At 45.6% G+C, this 21,097-nt stretch overlaps 1 protein-coding gene across 1 annotated transcript in view; it reads right to left on the bottom strand.

Moving 5' to 3' along the window:
* Nucleotides 1-7,294: 7,294 nt before the first annotated feature.
* The window catches only part of cdk5rap1 (CDK5 regulatory subunit associated protein 1), a 52,676-nt gene continuing 38,873 nt past the window's right edge, over nt 7,295-21,097 (bottom strand). The window contains exons 12-13 of the mRNA XM_068000632.1: nt 11,439-11,579; nt 7,295-7,788 (exon numbers count right to left, since the gene is read on the bottom strand). Coding sequence (XP_067856733.1) covers nt 7,681-7,788; nt 11,439-11,579 — 249 coding nt within the window. The 3' untranslated portion in view covers nt 7,295-7,680. The remainder of the gene's footprint in view (nt 7,789-11,438; nt 11,580-21,097) is intronic.

Here is a 21,097-nt window from a genome sequence, read left to right as displayed (position 1 = left end):
TGATGGCCAGGACTTGGGCATAGGGAACACAATTTCAAAATCTGTTGACAACACAAAGATAGGGGATTTGGCAAACAGCGGGTAGGTCCATAAAAGCCCTCAGGAAGATGTAAAATGCGAAATACTGCAGATGCTGGAAATCTGAAATTAAAACAGAAACTGCTGGAAACACTCAGCAGGTCAGACAGCATCTGTGGAGAGAGAAAGGTAAAGTTAATGGGCCTGATATTAGGAGGGAGGCGGGTTGGCAGCAGGGGGGTTGACTGGGCGCGTGGGTAACGCACCCAGTGAAATCGGGGTGCTCCGCACGCAATCGCAGCTTGATTAAAGGTACTTACCTTTTCTTCCGGGTTTTGTGCTCGAAAGCTGCGCAGCGGGCGAACTGCGCAGGCGCAGCATAGGCTGTCAGCTGGAGGAGCCCTATTTAAAGGGGCAGTCCTCCACTGACTGATGCTGCAGAAAATAGGCAAAATTACAGCATGGAGCAGCCCAGGAGGAAGGCTGCTCCCAGGTTTAATGATGCCTCACTCCAGGTCCTACTGGATGGGGTGAGGAGGAGGGGGAGGACAGAGATCTTCTCCCCAGCGGGCAGAAGGAAGTGGCCTGCCTCTGCCACCGAGAAGGCCTGGCTCGAGGTGGCAGAGGAGGTCACCTGCACCACCAACATATCGCCCACCTGCATACAGTGCAGGAGGCGCTCCAATGACCTCAGTAGGTCAGCCAAAGTGAGTACACTTAATCATTCCCCTACACTCCATCTGCCACATCACCGCCCCCACCCCACATCTCCTTCTGCACTGCCAACACTACTCTATCACATAACTCCTCACACCCACTCAAAGCTCATCTTCTCTTACCTGCACTTACTCACCTCGCCAGTACTCATCCCACCACTACCACTCAACCCAATCCTCATACAATCTCATGGCTCTATCTCATACTCACCCACTCATGCATCTCTTTCACGGTCAGCCACAGGGCATGCATCACATATGTGCAGTAGGAAGCGTAAGGTAAACGTGTCGTGAGCATGAAGGGGATGCACAAGGGTGTTTGAGGGTTTGTCATGGTTTTTACTTATATTGAATTTCTGATCAACACACATTACATATTATATTGTCACCACTACTGCCACGTCTTTGCGAATCTTGTCTGGTTTGTGCAATAATGCCCTTTCCTTAGGATCACTGTGAAGACCCACACCTGATGCCACCCATTGTGTCACTGCAGAGTGGGTGTAGGTGTATTTGCAGGGCTATTTTGTGCAGACAACTGAGAGATGTCGGCGATGTCCCCTGTGGCACCCTGGAAGGATGCGGAGGAGAAGCTGTTGAGGGCAGTGGTGACTTTGACAGCGACAGGTAAGAAGATGGTGCTCGGTCCAGCCAGGAGCAGCTCGGCATAAAGGAGGCTGCAGATGTCCACGACTACATGTCGAGTGACTCTGAGCCTCCATGTGCACTGCTACTCAGAGAGGTCCAGGAAGCTGAGCCTCGGTCTGTGGACCCTGTGGCGAGGGTAGTGCCCTCTGCGACGCATCTCTCTCTGTGGTTGCCCTCCCTTCTGCTGTGTAGGTGGATGTGTCGCAGCACTGTGTTGTGAAGCTCCACGTGTCAGAGGTGGACCGCGTGGCCGGCGAGGCTGGTGATGCTGTTCGTCCTCCGAGGAGGCCATGACTGCAGCTATGGCGGCCCCCATCCGGAAGATGTATATCTGAGGGGGTCCGCAAGGTAGGCAAATGTGTACTGGGGTAAGTGTGCAAGTTGGTGAATTTTATTGTTAGGAGGAGGGTGGTGGAGGCCAAACTTTGTCCAAAGTGACAGAGTGGCCTCCTGCAATGAGTGAGGGTCTCCCCCCCAACCTGTCAAATGGACCAGTACGGGAAACAGTTCCAGTTGACTTGAAAATCCCACCCCTCCTAAAATATCATGTTAATCAGGTCTGTAAACTACCTGAAGTACCTAAATAATTACCTTAAGTGGCATCCCGCCAGCTTTAATTGCTGGCTGGAGTCCCACATGCGGGGGCTGCACGCGCATGTAAGCGCGTCACTGGGGAACCCGGAAGAGGGCGGGTTGGAGCCGGGCTCCGGACCCACCCAGGGAATCCCCGATTTTCAGAGCCCCCCCGCCACGAATGCACCCGCTCAGGGGTGCAAAAATCGAGCCCAATGTTTCAGGTCGTAGCAAAACAGAATTTTCCCTTTTGGTTCCTCCAGTATTTATGATCATCTGTCACAGCTTCTATCAACTTTCTCAGCTGTCTGATTCGGTGGTTTGCACCTTTAGCTTTCAGCTTGACCTCCGAATGAATTTTTTTACCCCACATCCAGTTTGTTTCTAAGACTGCATTTTCCCACCAAAGAACATTGCCTGCATATAACCCACTTCTATCTCTCTCCCACTGAAATCCTAAACCAATCATCTCATCATGGATCAACTTCTTCAATGTCCTTACTACTAGCCTCTCCTCTCCACAAACTACAATTGATCCAAAACTCCATGGCTTAAGTCCTTTTCTGCATCAGATCATGCACTCTCATTTCACCTTTCCTTGCCCAGCTCTATTGGCTCCTTGTTCTCCAGTGTATTGATTTTGATGTCCTTGTCCTCACTTACAAATCCTTCCATGGCCTTGCCTCTTTCTATCTGTATGATCTCCTCACCCAACGTTTATTCTCTACACCTGAGTCTGGCTCACTATTTGTTCTTTTTCCCTTCCACTTTCCTTTGATGGCTGATCTTTCAATCACTATGCCCCTGCCCTCTAGAATTCCCTCCTTAAATCATTCTACCTGGCCTCTGCTCTCACTTCCTTCAAAAGCCCTTTAAAAACAAATCTCTTTGATCCTGCTCTGCTCCAGCTGCTCATTAAGTGCATGGAGACATTCTCCTATGTGAAGGGTACTATGCTAATGCAAGCTTATTTCATTGATTTGTGTAAACTTGTGTATGCTGTCTGAATATTACAAATGTTGCTCTTGTTGTATAATATTGTTAATTTTTGTTCACTCCACTTTTTGAGCAGTTCTCAGTTCAAGAGTCAATGCATTCTGGCACAAATTTTCAATTTTGCCCAAGTTTACTTGGTGGGTGTGAACAAAACAGTAGGTGGAGCTTTTTCATTCAGACGCACAGGGAAAGGAATTGGCCTTGTCGTTAGGTGCACCAACACCACAAATACACTCAACAAGAACATGTTTACAATTTCACTATACCTAGAACCATGCACAATTCTTTCTCCTGGTTACATTATAGTGTGAGTAATGGAACTTTATCAGTAGTAATACCTGGCTCTGCTTTAGTTATTGGCTGGATACAGTCTTTAAACTTAATTTGAAAAAAACCTCACATCTAAATACTGATATGAATCTAACCGTAGCAGTACTACAAATAAGTGGAAAATACATTGCTCATATTTGATAGTCACCAGATATTTCAGTAAACCAACAGTTTTTAATTTCATTTCTAGAACAACAACCATTAAAAAACAGAAGTGAGAAAGTTAACAAAAAAAAGGTTAAAATAAATGTTCCAATAATTTCAGTTCTTCTTTTAGAGCAGTAAGAGTGGTGAGATTTTAATTATGCTGAGTCTTTCCTCAAATTGATGTTCCTTCCTGTAATTTTGAATTCATGCACTCTCATTTCACCTTTCCTTGCCCAGCTCTATTGGCTCCTTGTTCTCCAGTGTATTGATTTTGATGTCCTTGTCCTCACTTACAAATCCTTCCATGGCCTTGCCTCTTTCTATCTGTATGATCTCCTCACCCAACGTGTATTCTCTACACCTGAGTCTGGCTTACTATTTGTTCTTTTTCCCTTCCACTTTCCTTTGGTGGCTGATCTTTCAATCACTATGCCCCTGCCCTCTAGAATTCCCTCCTTAAATCATTCTACCTCGCCTCTGCTCTCACTTCCTTCAAAAGCCCTTTAAAAACGAATCTTTTTGATCCTGCTCTGCTCCATCTGCTCATTAAGTGCATGGAGACATTCTCCTATGTGAAGGGTACTATGCTAATGTAAGCTAATTTAATTTACACACGATTTAGACAATCTTTAATGTACAGAATTGGGTGAGGAATGGTCCACAGTACCAATACTAACAGGTCTGTAGCCTCTTCCCTTCAGTGCAATGTTCACAGGGGCAATAAGGAAGAGATAATAGAGGAATAGGCAACTGAAAGTTTTTTTTATCATACCTACCAAATGCCAGGGAGGTTGAATTGTTGTCAGCCTGAGATTACAGAACTGTGTTTGAGAGGGTGTTGGTTCCCAGTCATATTTCCTGGAGTTAGCCCTTAATCCATATTGATAATACCTTTGAAATTTGTTCCTTCTTGCTGCCTTAAAAATTATGCCAAACGCTACCCAATGCAGCATGTACAAATTTTCATTCTGGTTCTAGCTATATATGAGACTTCAAATCATCCTCTTATTCTTCTCTTTGACTTAGTCTTTTTTGCCACAATACCTCATGTATGACTTATATAATATTTGGACATTATCATTGATTTGTGTAAACTTGCCACAGCTGTCTGAATATTACAAATGTTGCTCTTGTTGTATAATATTGTTAATTTTTGTTCACTCCACTTTTTGAGCAGTTCTCAAAAAAACCTCACATCTAAATACTGATATGAATCTAACCTTAGCAGTACTACAAATAAGTGGAAAATACATTGCTAGTATTTGATGGTTTACTGAAATATGTAGCGACTAAGTTTTTAATTTCATATCTGGAATGACAACCATTAAAAAACAGAAGTCAGAAAGTTAACAAAAAAAGGTAAAAATAAATGTTCCAATAATTTCAGTTCTTCTTTTAGTGCAGTAAGAGTGGTGAGATTTTAATTATGCTGAGTCTTTCCTCAAATTGATGTTCCTTCCTGTAATTTTTAATTCTAAAGTCTTGCAAATCATTATTACTTTTGGTCCTGTTCTTCATTACAGTATCAAACCTTAAAATACAATTTTTTTATTCCCTATTTCCAGATTAGTAATTAGCTCATTCCAATTCCACTCTCCTTTTCCCACCCTCATTACAATTCCCGCCTCTCTGCAGTAAGTCTCCTTTTGTCGTTCTGACTCCTCAGACAAATCTCTGACTTCCCTCCTCCACCACATTAACCTGCAAAGTATTTGCTTCCTTGCGCCCAATGCCTTCCCCGTGCATTGACCTCAGCTCGCAGCACACAGATATCCTGTGCTCAACTAAAACTTGGCTTACTGATGACAAATTCTTTACCCTCACCAAGGCTGTCCTGTCCACTCAATCACACGCTCCCAAACCCCCATAGTGTAAGCATGGCACTCATCTCCAGATCCCAATTACCCACTGGCTCACTGTCCAAGATCAAAAATCTCACCATCAACACTACTTCCTCTTCTTCAGGATTCACTGGCCCCAGTTGATTTCCTCACTGAATTCTCCACTCTCTTGTCTAACCTCAGTCGCTATACCAAATGACTTAATCTGAGGCATTTTAACCATTGTTCAACTGTGGCAGACACCTTTCATTTTTCTAGGTCCCAGGCTAAGCGTCAACGGTTATGAGAGGTATACCTCGGGCAGCATGTTCCCAGCTCGTCAGAAGCCATTAACTTAGAGTTTGGAGTCTCCTGGGTGGCTAGATGAAATCTCGAAGTTGCTTTATGTTGCATACACTGGTCAAGGTTCACTAAGAAAGTTAGCAAAGTTTCATTTCTTTCATTAATGTTGCAAGTGCAATTCAAAAGTTCTGTTATCAAGCAAAATCTGCTATATTGATTTTCTGTCACTGCTTTTTACTTTTAATAAACCTGGTTTGCAGTTTACACCGTCGCAAGGGTTGGTGGCATGTTTATTTTTGTGCTATTCAAAAACCGGGAAAAGGGGGCTTGTGTCAATTCAGTGAGCTAATTACAGTAACATATTTCTATTTGACCCTGGGCAATGCTACTTTACCAGAGACTCTGCCTGCAAAGTCACATTCTGGCTTCTAGGGAGTGAGGGTTTGCTTGCAGGAGTGATCTTCAGTGCTGGCCATAAAGGAAATATCTGGCAAAGCCCTAAAAATGTAAGTGTTCAGCTAGATCAGGTGATGAACAGCAAGGTCAGTCACAGGCCATGTGCATTTGAGCTACAGATTCTCAGATTTTAGTGGTGAGAGATCATCCAGGATCAGAGAGAGTGTGAGGAAGGTGGAGATGACAGAGCTGTGAAGCAGAGTGACACAGGGTTCAATATCAGCAAAGATGGCAGACTAGAGAGAGGAAGATTGGAGCTTGTGATGGAGTTGGGGGAACAGTTTTTTTCCCAGGAATGCAAGGTGAAAGTGGAAGCATTTGGAGCAAAGAGGTTGATGTATATCAGCAGGGAGATGAAGTGCTCAGAAAGAACCTTGTTAAAGGTCAGGGAGATATTAAGGGCCCATATGTAGATGAGATTGAAGAGGCGATCATGAGAGTGAGTGGGAAAGTTAAGAAATAACTTGCATTTATAAAGCACCTTTTCACAACCTCAGGACATCCGAAAGCACTTCACAGCCAATGAAGTATAGTCACTGTTGTAATGTATGTGGAGATGCCGGTGATGGACTGGGGTTGACAATTGTAAACAATTTTACAACACCAAGTTATAGTCCAGCAATTTTATCCGAAAGCTTGTGAATTTAAAATAAAATTGCTGGACTATAACTTGGTGTTGTAAAATTGTTTACAGTTGTAATGTAGGGAAATGAAGCAGCTAATTTGTACAGAGCAAGGTCCACAAACAGCAAATGAGATCGATGACCAGATAATCTGCTTTAGTGATGTTGGTTGAGAGATAAATGTTGGCAAAGACATTGGGAGAACTCCCCACTCTTCTTTGAATAGTGCCATGGGATCTTTTACGTGCATCTGAATGCAGAGGCATGAGTGCTGCCACTGAGCCAAGGTTGAGACTGGGAAAGTGAAGGATGAGCTTTGATGGAGGCAATGAGGTCAAGAGGTCTGAGACTATAATGCACATGAAGCACACATAATTCTTTAGAAATATTAAATGATCAACTGGATTAAAACAACATTCAAAGCTAACAACACAATCAGGGATTTGTGCTTATGGTAGCTTCTCCATTGCTGATCAGAGTTAAAAATAATAAGACTATTGAGGTTTCATTGAGACAAAATAAAAAGCAATGACTATAATCAGGTGAAAACAGGTCTCACAATAATTGCAGTTAATCAAATGATTTGGACAATTTCAATTTCTTCTTAATTGTGACGACCTTGATTGCAAAATGCCTTACTCTAAATGAAAAAACCCAACATGCATACAGTTTGAAATCTTTCTTTATCACAAAATACATATGCAACATTACTTTTACAATTAATTATTCATCTCTCATCAGAATAATTTTTTGGCGATATTTTCACATTGCAATACCAACCAAGTATCTGAAGCTTTTAATCACATCTCAGATTTTAATTCTAAGTGAACCAGGATCACCAGGATCTGAACTCAAAAAAAGCACACACGCACTGGTGGTTTTACACTTGAACTCCAAATGGCGTTCCTTCCTCAGCAGTGAAAGAATGTATCAAGCTCCACTTTGCAATCCTTAGTATTACCCTGTGCTGAATCACAAACTTGATATTTTCTCCAAACTATCTTTCAGCACATCAAATACTTTTCATTCAGCTCCTGTTCTGGATAAATATTATTGTCCATTACTGACAGTTTGTTTTGATATCAACTTTGCTGAATTGTTCAGTGTTGTATGGCAGATGGGGGTACCCTTCAAACTTTGAGAACTGGCAGATGTTATCTGAAAATAAAGGCACAACAATTGAATTAAATATTATCCATTAAATTTAGTTTATTCTATTGAAAATACAAATAAAAGTTGCATGATATTTATAATAGTTCACATATCTGCAAGTCCCACGTGTTTTGGGGAGGGCGGGGGCGGAGAGAAGGCAATGTATCAGCAACAAAGTGAATCTGAGCTGCTCTCATGGACCTCCAAGTGGGCTGATCAAGCACAATACTGATAGAACCTGGGAGCAGGTCAAGTCATAGGCTCACCCTTTCAGTCAAGTGCCATTATTTTTTTTTAAATGCTAAGTATGGCAACATAATTGACCTCAGCAACACTGGGCTTAGGACAGCATTAAAAAAAGCCAGCTAGGGCTGCTCACTTTCCAATGATCCCTGCTGAAAAGTGTGTTTGTACTGATGTTGAGTGAGAAGTTCAGGCTTGTCTGTGATGGACCCCACATTCAAAACAACATCACTGGGCTCGATGTTACCAGGGCTGCGGGTTCGCGGCGGGGGGGGGCTATTGGGCGCGTAGGTAACGCACCCGACAAAATCAGTCTGCCCCCCGCGCGATCGCAGCCTAATTGGATCCACTTACCTGGTCTTCCGGGTTCCCCACTGCTGATCTGTGCGTCGGGCGGGCTGCGCATGCGCAGTAAGGTCTGTCAGCTGGAGGAGCTCTATTTAAAGGGGCAGTCCTCCACTGACAGATGCTGCAACAAATAGAAAAAATTACAGCATGGAGCAGCCCAGGGGGAAGGCTGCTCCCAGTTTAATGATGCCTCACTCCAGGTATCATTAGATGGGGTGAGGAGGAGGAGGTGGGGGAGGACAGAGATCTTCCCCCCCCGGCAGGTGGGAGGAAGCGGCCTGCCTCTGCCACCAGAAAGGCCTGGCTCGAGGTGGCAGAGGAGGTCACCAGCACCACCAACATATCGCCCACCTGCACACAGTGCAGGAGGCGCTCCAATGACCTAAGTAGGTCAGCCAAAGTGAGTACACTTACTCATTCCCCTACACTCCGTCTGCCACATCACTGCCCCTACCCCACATCTCCTTCTGCATTGCCAACACTACTCTTGTCACATCACTCCTCACACCCACTCAAACCTCATCCTCATCTTACCTGCACTTACTCACCTCGCCAGTACTCATCCCACCACTACCACTCAACCCAATCCTCATGGCTCTATCTCATACTCACCCTCTCGTGCATCTCTTTCACAAACAGCCTCACTCAACCTGCCACTACCCGTGCTGCAGCCACAGTGCATGCATCACATATGTGCAGTAGGCAGCGTAAGGCAAACGTGTCGTGAGCATGAAGGGGATATACAAGGGTGTTTGAGGGTTTGTCATGGTTTTTACTTATATTGAATTTCTGACCAACTCACATTACATATTATATGGCACCACTACTGCCATGTCTTTGCAAATCCTGTCTGGTTTGTGCAATAATGCCCTTTCCTGAGGATCACAATGAAGACCCACAACTGATGACACCCATTGTGTCACTGCAGAGTGGTGTAGGTGTATTTGCAGGGCTCTTTTGTGCAGACGACTAAGAGACGTCGGCGATATCCCCGGTGGCACCCTGGAAGGATGTGGAGGAGAAGTTGTTGAGGGCAGTGGTGACTTTGACAGCGACAGGTAAGAAGATGGTGCTCGGGCCAACCGGGAGCAGCTCGGCATGAAGGAGGCTGCAGATGTCCACGACTACATGTCGAGTGACTCTGAGTCTCCGTGTGCGCTGCTGCTCAGAGAGGTCCAGGAAGCTGAGCCTCGGTCTGTGGACCCTGTGGCGAGGGTAGTGCCCTCTGCGACGCATTTCTCTCTGCGGTTGCCCTCCCTCCTGCTGTGCAGGTGGATGTGTTACAGCACTCTGTTGTGGAGCTCCACGTGTCAGAGGTGGACGGCGTGGCCGGCGATGCTGTTCGCCCTCTGAGGAGGTCATGACTGCAGCTATGGCGGCCCCCATCCGGAAGATGTACATCTGAGGGGATCCGCAAGGTAGGTACATGTGTCTGGACCCCGGGGTAAGTGTACAAGTTGGTGAATTTTCTTGTCAGGAGGAGGGTTGACCTAAGTAGGTCAGCCAAAGTGAGTACACTTACTCATTCCCCTACACTCCATCTGCAACACGTCCATTTCAACTAGGAGTGTTTCCCCCAGTCAGAGAAACAGTCCCAGTTATCTATAAAATCCCACCCCTCACATAATCCCTTAATCAGGTCAGTTAATGACCTGAAATAGCACAATAAATACTCTCAAGTGGCATCCCGCTGGCTTTAATTGCCTGCGGGATTCCCACCTGCGGGGGCTGCGCGCGCACGCCGGCGCGTCAGTAGGCAACCCGGAAGTGGGCGGGTTGGAGCCGGGCTCCGGACCCGCTCCGGGATTCCCCGATTTTCGGAGCCCCCCCCTGCCAGGAACGCACCCGATAGCGGGTGCTAAAATGAAGCACATTGTCTGGCTTCATTAACAAAGAATAACTTCTTGAGAAAGTTACGGAAATGTGCAAATCACCCATGGAACTATACCTTAGAATGAATCAATAGAGGAGGGAAAGAGACAAAACTAGAGGAAAAATACTTCCTAAAGTGGAATGGAGATAGCTCAAATTAAATTTACCATTAGAAAATTTAAAAATACAATTTTCTAAGACTGATTTGCCTACAAGACCATATTGGCCTCACTGTCTCACATTTAACACAAATCTCAAATATACTATTTCAATCATAGTATGCTTCAAACATACAAACAAACCACTTCACTAGGTTACTTAGTTAACTCAGTCTGTAAACTGCACCGTTGGCACTGATGCCACATCGGTATTATAAGCAGGCCAGTGCCCTATTCTGCTGATGTATGGCAGCAATGGCACAAGTATGCACACTTGCAACAGGTGGGTTCACTTCACTTTGCAATGCTAGCAATATAACTACAAACAATGCAAAGTATGCTCTTTAAACTTACCTATTTTTAAAAAAATTAAAATAAAATTTTGGCAATAAAGCAAACTACCTTTTAATTTCTGCAAGTGAAAAGAGTTGACTGTCTGGTCAGCTCTTCGGAATTGAAAGGTGATGATGTGAATCAGTTAGTGGCAATAGCAGTGCTCTGTGCAAGCATTTGAAAACACAGGGTTCCTCCATTGTCACTCCACAGCAAAATAAAGAATAGGGCAACAGTAACTGTCCATGCGCAGTGCTGCAGTAATGTTATCAGTACTACACTGGTAGATGCAGTATAAATACAGCATTTAATGCACAAATTGTTGCTTTGGCTCCTCGATGTAATACAGTGATATGTTATATCACATTCTCTACAATAATACATTTAGATCTCCATTACCAATATAAAAATACTCTTTATAACAAGGCCATTAAAAGATTTCTTAGCAAGCCTCAAGAGAGTTGGCCAACAGTATTCCTATAATATTCTCTTCTTGTATTATAATGTATACAGTTGGATGTACAGACGCACACAAGCTGCTTCCCAATATGATTAAAAAAAATTTCTGACGCATAGAAGCCATTACTGTATTACATCTGTTTGACTTGCACTTCATATTTAGAATTCTACAAAAATGTGACTTAATTTCACAAAGGTGCATTACATATCAGTATTCCTGCAAAACCTTAGTTATTCACGTACTTGTACTGATATATAGTCCCCAGGTCTGATAGGAGCAAGCATTCCAGATGACCAGTCACATGGTATCTCCACGCTGGGAAATATTACTTTAATGTTACCATCATTTCTTCCGCACAGTTCCACCTTAGACCGCTTACTAGCCTGGAACAAAATAATAACAAAATTAATCAATTGGTAATGGGTTTCTGTGTATTTTGGTTTTAAAACTATGACACAAAATCAATGTACAGTCACAGGCATAAAATGCCAGTCATACATTATAGATTAAAATTTCAATAGCTAAGTTTTACATTTTTTGCATTAAATTGACTGAGTCCTCTTTCTCTTGTTGCACGTTCTATCAAAAGGAGGGGTTGGGAAAACATTCCACACTACTAGCTGCTGGGATAAAAAGAAAGAAAATCAGAAGTCAAATGCTTAGGGCAAACATGTGAAAAAAAAACTAAAATCAACTCAACTGTGGTAGGGATTAAGGAGTATCTTCTCAAAGTACTTTACAGCTAACCCCTGTGAAAGGTCTGTTATTTATAGGGAAAGAAGTATCTAAGGGAGTACTTCTTGTTCTTTTCTCCCTTTCATAGAAGAACTTACTATAAATTTATGTGACCGTTTATCTTTGAACACATCAACTTTCCTGCCAACTTGAAAGACCTTCGAATAGGGCCAGCCTTAATGCCAATTAAGGGGCCTGCTCCGTAAGTCATGGTGCAGCTTCACTACAAACAGCAGCAACATTCAATTGACAAGCAAGCCACTCTGGAGCTTCTTGACTGTGGGAAATCAGGCCATCAGCTGGGGGTGTAGTTTGCTGAGATACCACTGTGTTCTACACTACAAATATTATTGGACAATAGATTTTGTCTATTGAAAAACAGCATTGTTTAAACTCTTGCAAAATAAAGTTAAAAAAATATTGGGCTCGATTTTAGCGTCGGGTTTCCTGCGGGTTTCCAGCGGGGGGGCCCCCGAAAATCCCGATATCCAGTCACGTGACCGGATTGCGCCGAGATCCCGGCCACTTCCGGGTGCCGCGCTGACGTGCGGGGCTGCATGCGCAGGCCCCGCTGGTGGGAATCCCGCAGGCAATTAAAGCCAGCGGGGTTCCACTTGAGTGTACTTACCTTGCTTGTTGAGGTCATTTAATGAGCTGAAACAGCTGTCAAAACAGGAAGTGTGGGATTTTAGGTTCAAGGCAGTGTGTTTCACATGCTGGGGGAAACAGTCTCCCTTCAACCGGTCGTGTTCCAGCCAGCAGCCTGTGGCAGCAGCCAAGGTGCACTCCACAGCGGGTGGGAGAGCCCTCACCCACGCAGGAGGCCACCGTGTCAAGTAGGGCAACCCCTGCCCTCCACCATCCCCCGCCAAGCCAGAGGACAGACCGACGTGAAACCGCAGCCCCAGTGCGAGGAACCACCTACCGACCCTGCACAACCCCTCAGACCAACACCTGCCAGATGGGTGGTGCGTTTACATCCTCGGAGGACGAACAGCATGACCAGCCCCAGCAGCCTCGCAGTCCACCTCTGACACGTGGAGCTCCACAACAGAGTGCTGTGACACATCCACCTGTACAGCAGGAGGGAGGGCTACCGCAGAGAGAGACGCGTCGCAGAGGGCACTACCCTCCGCACAGGGTCCACAGACCGAGGCGCAGCTCCCCGGACCTCTCTGAGCAACAGTGGACACGGAGGCGCAGATTCACTCGACATGTAGTCGTGGAGATCTGCAGGCTCTTTCATGCCGAGCTGCTCCTGGCTGGCCCCAGCACCATCTGCTTACCTGTCGCTGCCAAAGTCACCACTGCCCTCCACAACTTCTCCTCCGCACCCTTCCAGGGTGCAGCCGGGTACACCGCCAATGTCTCTCAGTCGTCTGCGCGGAAGAGCCCTGCAAATACACCTGCACCTACTCTGCAGTAACACAATGGGTGGCATCAGTGGTGGGTCCTCATAGTGATACCCAGGAGCGGGCATTATTGCACACAACAGACAGGATTCGCGGAGACATGGCAGTGGTGGTGCCAATATAATGTGTGATGTTTGTTGCTCTGAAATTCAATATAGGTAACACCCATGGCAAACCCTCAGACACCCTTGTTCATCCCCTTCATGCTCAGGACACGTTTGCCGTACGCTGCCTACTGCACATATGCGATGCACGCCCTGTGGCTGCAGCACAGGTGGTGGCAGGTTGAGTGAGGCTGGCCGTGAGAGAGCACGAGAGGGTGAGTATGGGATAGAGCCATGAGATTGTATGAGGATTGGGTTGCGTGTTAGTGGCGGGTGAGTACTGGCGAGGTGAGTAGGTGCAGGTAAGATGAGGATGGGGTTTGAGTGGGTATGAGGGGTGATGTGACAGAGTAGTGTTGGCGGTGCCGAAGGAGATGTGGGGTGGGGGCAGTGTTGTAGCAGACGGAGTGTAGGGGAAAGACTACGTGTTCTCATTGTGGCTGACCTACTGAGGCCATTGGAGCGCCTCCTGCACTGTATGCAGGTGGGCGATATGTTGGTGGTGCAGGTGACCCCCTCTGCCACCTTGAGCCAGGCCTTCTTGGTGGCAGAGGCAGGCCGCTTCCTCCCGCCTGCCGGGTGGAAGATCTCTGACCTCCCCCTCCTCCTCACCCCATCTGATGATACCTGGGGTGAGGCATCATTGAACTGGGAGCAGCCTTCCCCCTGGGCTGCTCCATGCTGTAATTTGTTCCATTGGTTGCAGCATCTGTCAGTGGAGGACTGCCCCTTTAAGTAGAGAGCCTCCAGCTGACAGATCGTACTGCGCATGCGCAGCGCACCCGACGCGCAGACCAGCAGCGCGGAGCCCGGAGGAGCAGGTAAATGATTCCAATTAGTGGGTTGCCTGCTACGATCGCGCGGGCAACCCACTAATTTCACCGGGCGCGGAGGCCACGCACCCGAAACCCAACCCGCCGGAAACCCGCAGGCCTGCTAAAATCAGGCCCATTAAATTTAACCAGTGAAGAATTTTTATATGCATTTTACAAGCAGAACTAAATCAACAACTTTAAAAACACATTTAACCAATCATCTTAGCAGGTCTCCCATTGCATTGCTGATGGTTTGTTGGGGGATATGCTATTTTATATTGACATGAGCACTATGCCATGCAACATACAATGTTTTATAACATATTTGATCTCCTGTGACATTAGGTAATCAACAAACAAAAAATCTCTTCCTGCAACTGTTTCTCTGCTTCTTTCCCACTCACCAAATCTTTTGGCATCACTTTCACGGTCTCAAAAGGACAAGTTTAGACATCAGGAACACCCAGGAAGCTGTTCCATGGGAGGAGTGGGGTGGAGTGGGGGCTGGGATATGGAAGTACTGGATGAAGGGTTACCACCTGTAATGTCACAGGGTCCTACCATCTCGTAGCCTTCTTCGTATGACAAACGATAGTTTTTGGCCAATTTGTCTTCAAAACACCTTTCTTTTAATTCATTCTGCACAGTAACACTACAGTACCTTTGGCAACACCTAGTACACTTTCCCAGTCCCAGGCTCTTTCAGCTGTCCACAGCTGCCTTTCAGCTTATCAGCTTCTTTCAGGTCTCAGAGCCCAGGCCAGCCCCAGCTGCCTTCCAGCTTACTGTTCAGGGGGCTCTCTTGCAGCAACATAAAGTCACACTACAAATACATTCGATGTTAGCAACACCTAGAACACTCTCCAACTCCCTGGCCCTTTCAGCTGCCCTCAGCTCTCAGGGCCCAGCCACAGCTATAGCTATAGCTGCCCTCAGCTGGCTTCCAGCTTCATTTTAAGGAGCCCTGTATCTCTTGTGCCTCACCCTTTTATTCTCACCTGGCTGGGGAAAGTCTCCACCATCTCCAACCTCAATTACTTTTTAAAGGTGAGGTTTCTTAAAGGCCCATATCCTTCCTCTTAAAGGGAAGGTTTCTTGAAGGGCCATACCCTTATTCGGGGAAAAGGGCTCTCACCATCCTATGGCTGACCTACTGGTCCTCAGTCCGTACTACCACAGTAAGTACTCATGGAGAACAGGGCCTCAGGGAGTTGGGAGCATCAGCGGCACTGGGTCTTTGGTGCACTGCAGGGCAGGAGAGAGTGAGTCTGATGCCACTCAACAGGTGGATCAGTCTATACTGGGAAAAAACAGAGTTTATTTTAAAAAGGAATGGTCAGGCATGTCCTAAGGTCTGGGAGCAATTAGGAAAGGTGATTACTTGGATGGTTCCTCAGCTTTAATAGCACAGGTGGGGTGGGGGTACCTAGAGTTTGAGAGCACCATGGAGGTCTTGCACTTTGGTAGCACTGGGATGACGGTCTTGGGATGATAGTTGTCGAGGGTTTGATTATTCCTGACGTTTGAAAAAACTGAATCTGGAATGGAGATTGACGGGGGAAGAAAAATGCTCCCGGTGTTTGGCACTGTTCCCGGGGAGGATAAGGAAGATAGCCCTGGAGTTTGACAGCTTTTATTGGGGGCGGGGGCAGTGGTGGGGGTACAAGGGTTGGCAGCGCAGTTTTTAGGTCAGGGAGGAAAGCACCAGCAGGACAGAGAAAGCCAGTATTGCCACATCAGTGCTGGCCAAAGATACTGTAGAAAGAAAGCAGAAAGCCACCACCACCATCAAACAGACAAGAAAGGTAGCTGTAACCACAACATGAAAGTAGAATACAGCAGCAGCTATAACATGAAAGGTAAAAACAAGCAGAAAAAAAGGGCCATCGCCATATTGGATGCTGAAAAAGCATCAGAGGCTCAGAGAGCATTAAAAAAGAAAAAAAGGACAGAGGTAGTGACCAGATGGAAGAACAACTGCACAACTGAAAATATATTACTTGCGATTGCAACAGCAAAGTCCAAATGAAACTTCAACTACTGCTCCAAATTGAGCCTCAGGGTAAAATGTTTTCTCATGGAGCAACTCCAGACTAACTGTTTTATTTAGAGTTGCTGATTTCTTTTAAAAGTAAGTTTGTTATAAACTTAATTTTATGCTGGAAGAAAATTCAAGATGTCAGCTAAAACCAACATTTTTTGGAATTATTTGACTGGTTTGCTGCTTCTTTCTTTTATCAGTAAGCTCTCCTGACTGGCCATTTAGGATCTTTGTTTTCATACATCCATAGTAATTTCTCACTGGTAGTTTTCTAGATGCTTTCCTCACTTTTGGTTCATACGTTCCCTATTCTTCAGTTCTGATTTGTCCTGATTTATGAATATGAAATTTAAACCAGTGAATAAAATGTGATAAAACAAAAAGTGCATACAACTGTACTGTTTACATTATTAGCAGATCTCCTGTGGCAATTTGTGCAGTAAGTCAGAGGATACTCCACATTATAAAGACATTATGCTACGTAATGCACAATGTATTATCAGGGATACTGATTTAGTGACTAAATACAACAGATTATATTCATATTAACTGGAAATTTTGCCAGTGTTTTGCAAACAAATTGAGTGTAGCGCATTTTTCTGTGAAAATTATAAATCAGCGTCTATTATTATATGTTCCTTTACCCATGTCCTCAGTTTTTGTCTTTTACTTTTTTAGGCTGTCCGGGATTTGAAAGAGGACATGGAAATGAAAGAGAAAGTAGGGGATTAGGAATGCAGGCTGGAAGAGAATAAGGAATCAGGGACAGCAGGAAGCATGGAGTGGCAGACTTATGTTATGCTGTTCCAAAGTTGGGGGAGGGAGGGGGGACGAGGGCTGGATGGTGTGTAAAAAAAAGGAAAAGAGGACAAAGAATATAGTGTGGGAATGCAGGATGGGTTCATATCTGAAGTGAAAGAATTTGGAAAAGAAGGTTGCAAGAGAATTCCACCAATAGGCTGTGAAACGTTTAAAAAAAAAAATTCCTGGAAAATTAGTAGGTGCTTTTCACACTGCAGATGGATAGACAGACTCGTGTGGCAGACAGTGTGCCAACCATGTACTGTTTTTATATTCGCTATCATATTAGTGGATCTTTGGCATTGTTCATGGTAAGTCCGATGACACACAGTTTAGTAAGGAAAGGAACATTATGTTATGTGATTAATTATTAATCCTGAAAATATTATTCTGCTGCTAAAGTGAAGCTGCATCCCCTTTAAGGCCAAAAAAGTCTAATTGATGTTAAACACTGGATGAGTTCATAAAAGGTCAAATATGATGACACAGACGTTCTGGCTCCAATATTTTTTGTTGCTGGAGAGATTCTCTGTATATTCAAAATGCCTTGGTTTCTTAATACATTAAAAAAATTGTGACAATAATTTGAGTGTGACACGAAGCGTGACACACAGGAAATGTGCACTGAATTCATCATTTTTATTATGTGACTGATATGGATATGAAATTGAAAAGGAGTTCTTCATTATGATTGTAACTATCTATGGATGAAACCCAACATAACCAACTAGTACCGACCAAAGACTTTAAAACTGATCTTTTGTCAGCAACACAAACAGGAAAATTATTATAATTAACAAGTGTTCTTTCTACCACGCATTGAGATGGACTACTCGATAACCAACATTTCCCTTCTCTAGGTTTTTGGCATGACTCAGAAAAATTAACATCTCATGGTCATTTGATATTAGAACATAAGAAATAGGAGCAGGAGTAGGCCATCTGGCCCCTTGAGCCTGCTTCGCCATTCAACAAGATCACAGCTGATCTTCTACCTCAATGGCATTTTCCTGCACTATCCCCATATTCCTTGATGCCTTTAATATCTAGAAATCTATGGATCTCTGTTTTGAATGCACTCAATGACTGAGCGTCCACTGCCCTTGGGGGTAGAGAATTCCAAAGATTCACCACTCTCGAGTGAAAAAATTTCTCCTCATCTCAGTCCTAAATGGCCTACCCCTTATTCTGAGACTATGACCCCTGGTTCTAGATTCCCCAGGCAGGCGAAAGATCCTCCTTGCATCTACCCTGTCGAGCCCTGTAAGAATTTTGTATGTTTCAATGAGATCACCTCTCATTCTTCTAAACTCTAGAGAATACAGGCCTAGTCTACTCAATCTATCCTCATACAATAATCCCGCCATCCCAGGAATCAGTCTGGTGAACTTTCGTTGCACTCCCTCTATGGCAAGGATATTCTCTCTTAGGTATGGAGACCAAAATTGCACACAATATTCCAGATGCGGTCTCACCAAGGCCCTATATAAATTGCAGTAAGACATCTTTACTCCTGTACTCAAATCCTCTTGTAATAAAAGCCAATATACCATTTGCCTTCCTAATTGCTTGCATGTTAGCTTTCAGTGACTCATGTACAAGGACACCCAGGTCCCTTTGAACATCAACATTTCCCAATCTCTTACCATTTAAAAAAATACTCTGCATTTCTGTTTTTCCTACCAAAGTGGATAACTTCACATTTTTCCACATTATATTCCATCTGCCATGTTCTTGCCCACTCACTTAGCCGGTCTATATCCCCTTGAAGCCTCTCTGCACCCTTCCCACAACTCACATTCCCACCTAGTTTTGTGTCATCAGCAAATTTGGAAATATTACAATTGGTCCCCTCATCCAAATCATTGATATAGATTGTGAATAGCTGGTGCCCAAGCACCGATCCCTGCCGTACCCCACTAGTCACAGTCTGCCGACCTGAAAAAGACCAGCTTATTCCTACTCTCTGTTTTCTGTCTGTTAACCAATTCTCAATCCAAGCCAGTATATTACCCCCAATTCCATTTGCTCTAACTTTGTTTACCAACCTCCTGTGTGGGACCATATTGAAAGCCTTCTGAAAATTCAAATACACCGCATCCACTGGTTCCCCCTTATCTATTGTACTAGTTACATCCTCAAAGAACTCCAATAGGTTTGTCAAACATGATTTCCCTTTCATAAATCCATGTTGACTCTGCCAAATCCTATTATTATTTTCTAAGTGTCCTGTTATCACATCCTTTATTTCTAGCATTTTCCCTACTACTGATGTCAGGCCAACAGGTCTGTAGTTCCCTATTTTCTCTCTCCCTCCTTTCTTAAACAGTGGGGTTACATTTGCTACCCTCCAATCTGCAGGAACCATTCCAGAATCTATAGAATTTTGGAAGATGACAACCAATGCATCCACTACCTCAATAGCCACCTCTTTCAAAACCCTGGGATATAGATTATCAGGTCCTTGGGATTTATCGACTTTCAGTCCCAATAATTTCTCTAGTACTATTTTTTTTTAAACTAATACTAATTTCCTTCAGTTCCTCATTCTCACCAGACCTTTGGTTCTCAAAAAAAACTCCCAGAAATATTAGTGTCGTCTTCCGTGAAGACAGACACAAAGGGCCCGATTTTAGCACCCGGTTCCGGGTGCGTTCTCGGCGGGGGGGCCTCTAAAATCCCGGTTTCGAGGAGCGGGACCGGATCGCGCCTCGATCCCGCCCACTTCCGGGTTGCGCGCTGACGTGCGGGGGTGCGTGCGTTGGCCCCGCTGGTGGGAATCCCGCAGGCAATTAAAGCCAGCGGGGTTCCACTTGAGTGTATTTATCTTGGTATTTCAGGTCATTAAATGACCTGATTGAGCTGTTTATTTAACAGGTGTCGGATTTTACAGTGAAATGAGACTGTTTCCCATACTGGGGGAAACACTCACACTCTCAACGGACGTGTTGCAGCCAGCAGCCTGTGGCAGCTGCCAAGGTGCATTCCACAGGTGGGGGGTGGGGGGGGAGAGCCTTCACCAACGCAGGAGGACACTCCGTAACATTGGGCAACGCCTGCCCTCCACCACCCTCCTCCAAGCAAGAAGATTCACCGGCGTGGAAGTCCAACCCCTGTGCGAGGACACACTTTTCTACCGTGCACAACCCCGCAAACCTAAACCTGCCAGATGGGTGCTGCGTTGACATCCTCGGAGGACGAACAGCATGACCAGCCTCAGCAGCCTCGCAGTCCACGCCGTCCGCCTCAGAGACATGCATCCCCACAACACGGTGCTGCGGCACATCCACCTGCACAGCAGGATGGAGGGCATCCGCAGAGAGAGATGCGTCGCAGGAGGCACTACCCTCCGCACAGGGTCTACAGACCGAGGCTCAGCTTCATGGACCTCTCTGAGCAGCAGTGCATACGGAGGCTCAGAGTCACTCGCCAGGTAGTCGCCGACATCTGCAGCCTCCTCAATGACGAGCTGCTCCCGGCTGGACCAAGCAGCATCTTCTTACCCGTCGCCGTCAAAGTCACCACTGCCCTCAACTTCTTCGCCTCCGGATCCTTCCAGGGTGCCACGGGGGACATCACCGGGGTCTGTCAGTCGTCTGCACACAAGTGCATAAGGCAGGTCACCGATGGGTTGTTCCGCAGGGCCTCGACCTACATCAACTTCGCCATGGATGAGCGCAGCCAGACGGAGAGGGCGGTTGGATTCCATGCTGTGGCTGGCTTCCCACGGGTGCAGGGTGTAATCGATTGCACCCACATAGCAATACGGGCACCTCCACATGAGCCAGGGCTGTTTATCAACAGGAAAGGGTATCACTCCATGAACGCCCAGCTCATTTGTGACCACCGCCAGAGATTCCTACACGTGTGCGCCAGATACCCTGGCAGCTGCCACGATGCCTTCGTCCTCAGGGAGTCCACCGTCCCGCCCCTCTTCCACGCACCCAACGCCGGCAACGGCTGGCTCCTCGGCGACAAGGGATATCCCCTGCA

This window comes from Heptranchias perlo, chromosome 19 (genome assembly GCF_035084215.1).
Source record: "Heptranchias perlo isolate sHepPer1 chromosome 19, sHepPer1.hap1, whole genome shotgun sequence".
Classification (NCBI taxonomy): domain Eukaryota; kingdom Metazoa; phylum Chordata; class Chondrichthyes; order Hexanchiformes; family Hexanchidae; genus Heptranchias; species Heptranchias perlo.
This window is presented reverse-complemented; position numbering and strand designations above follow the sequence as displayed.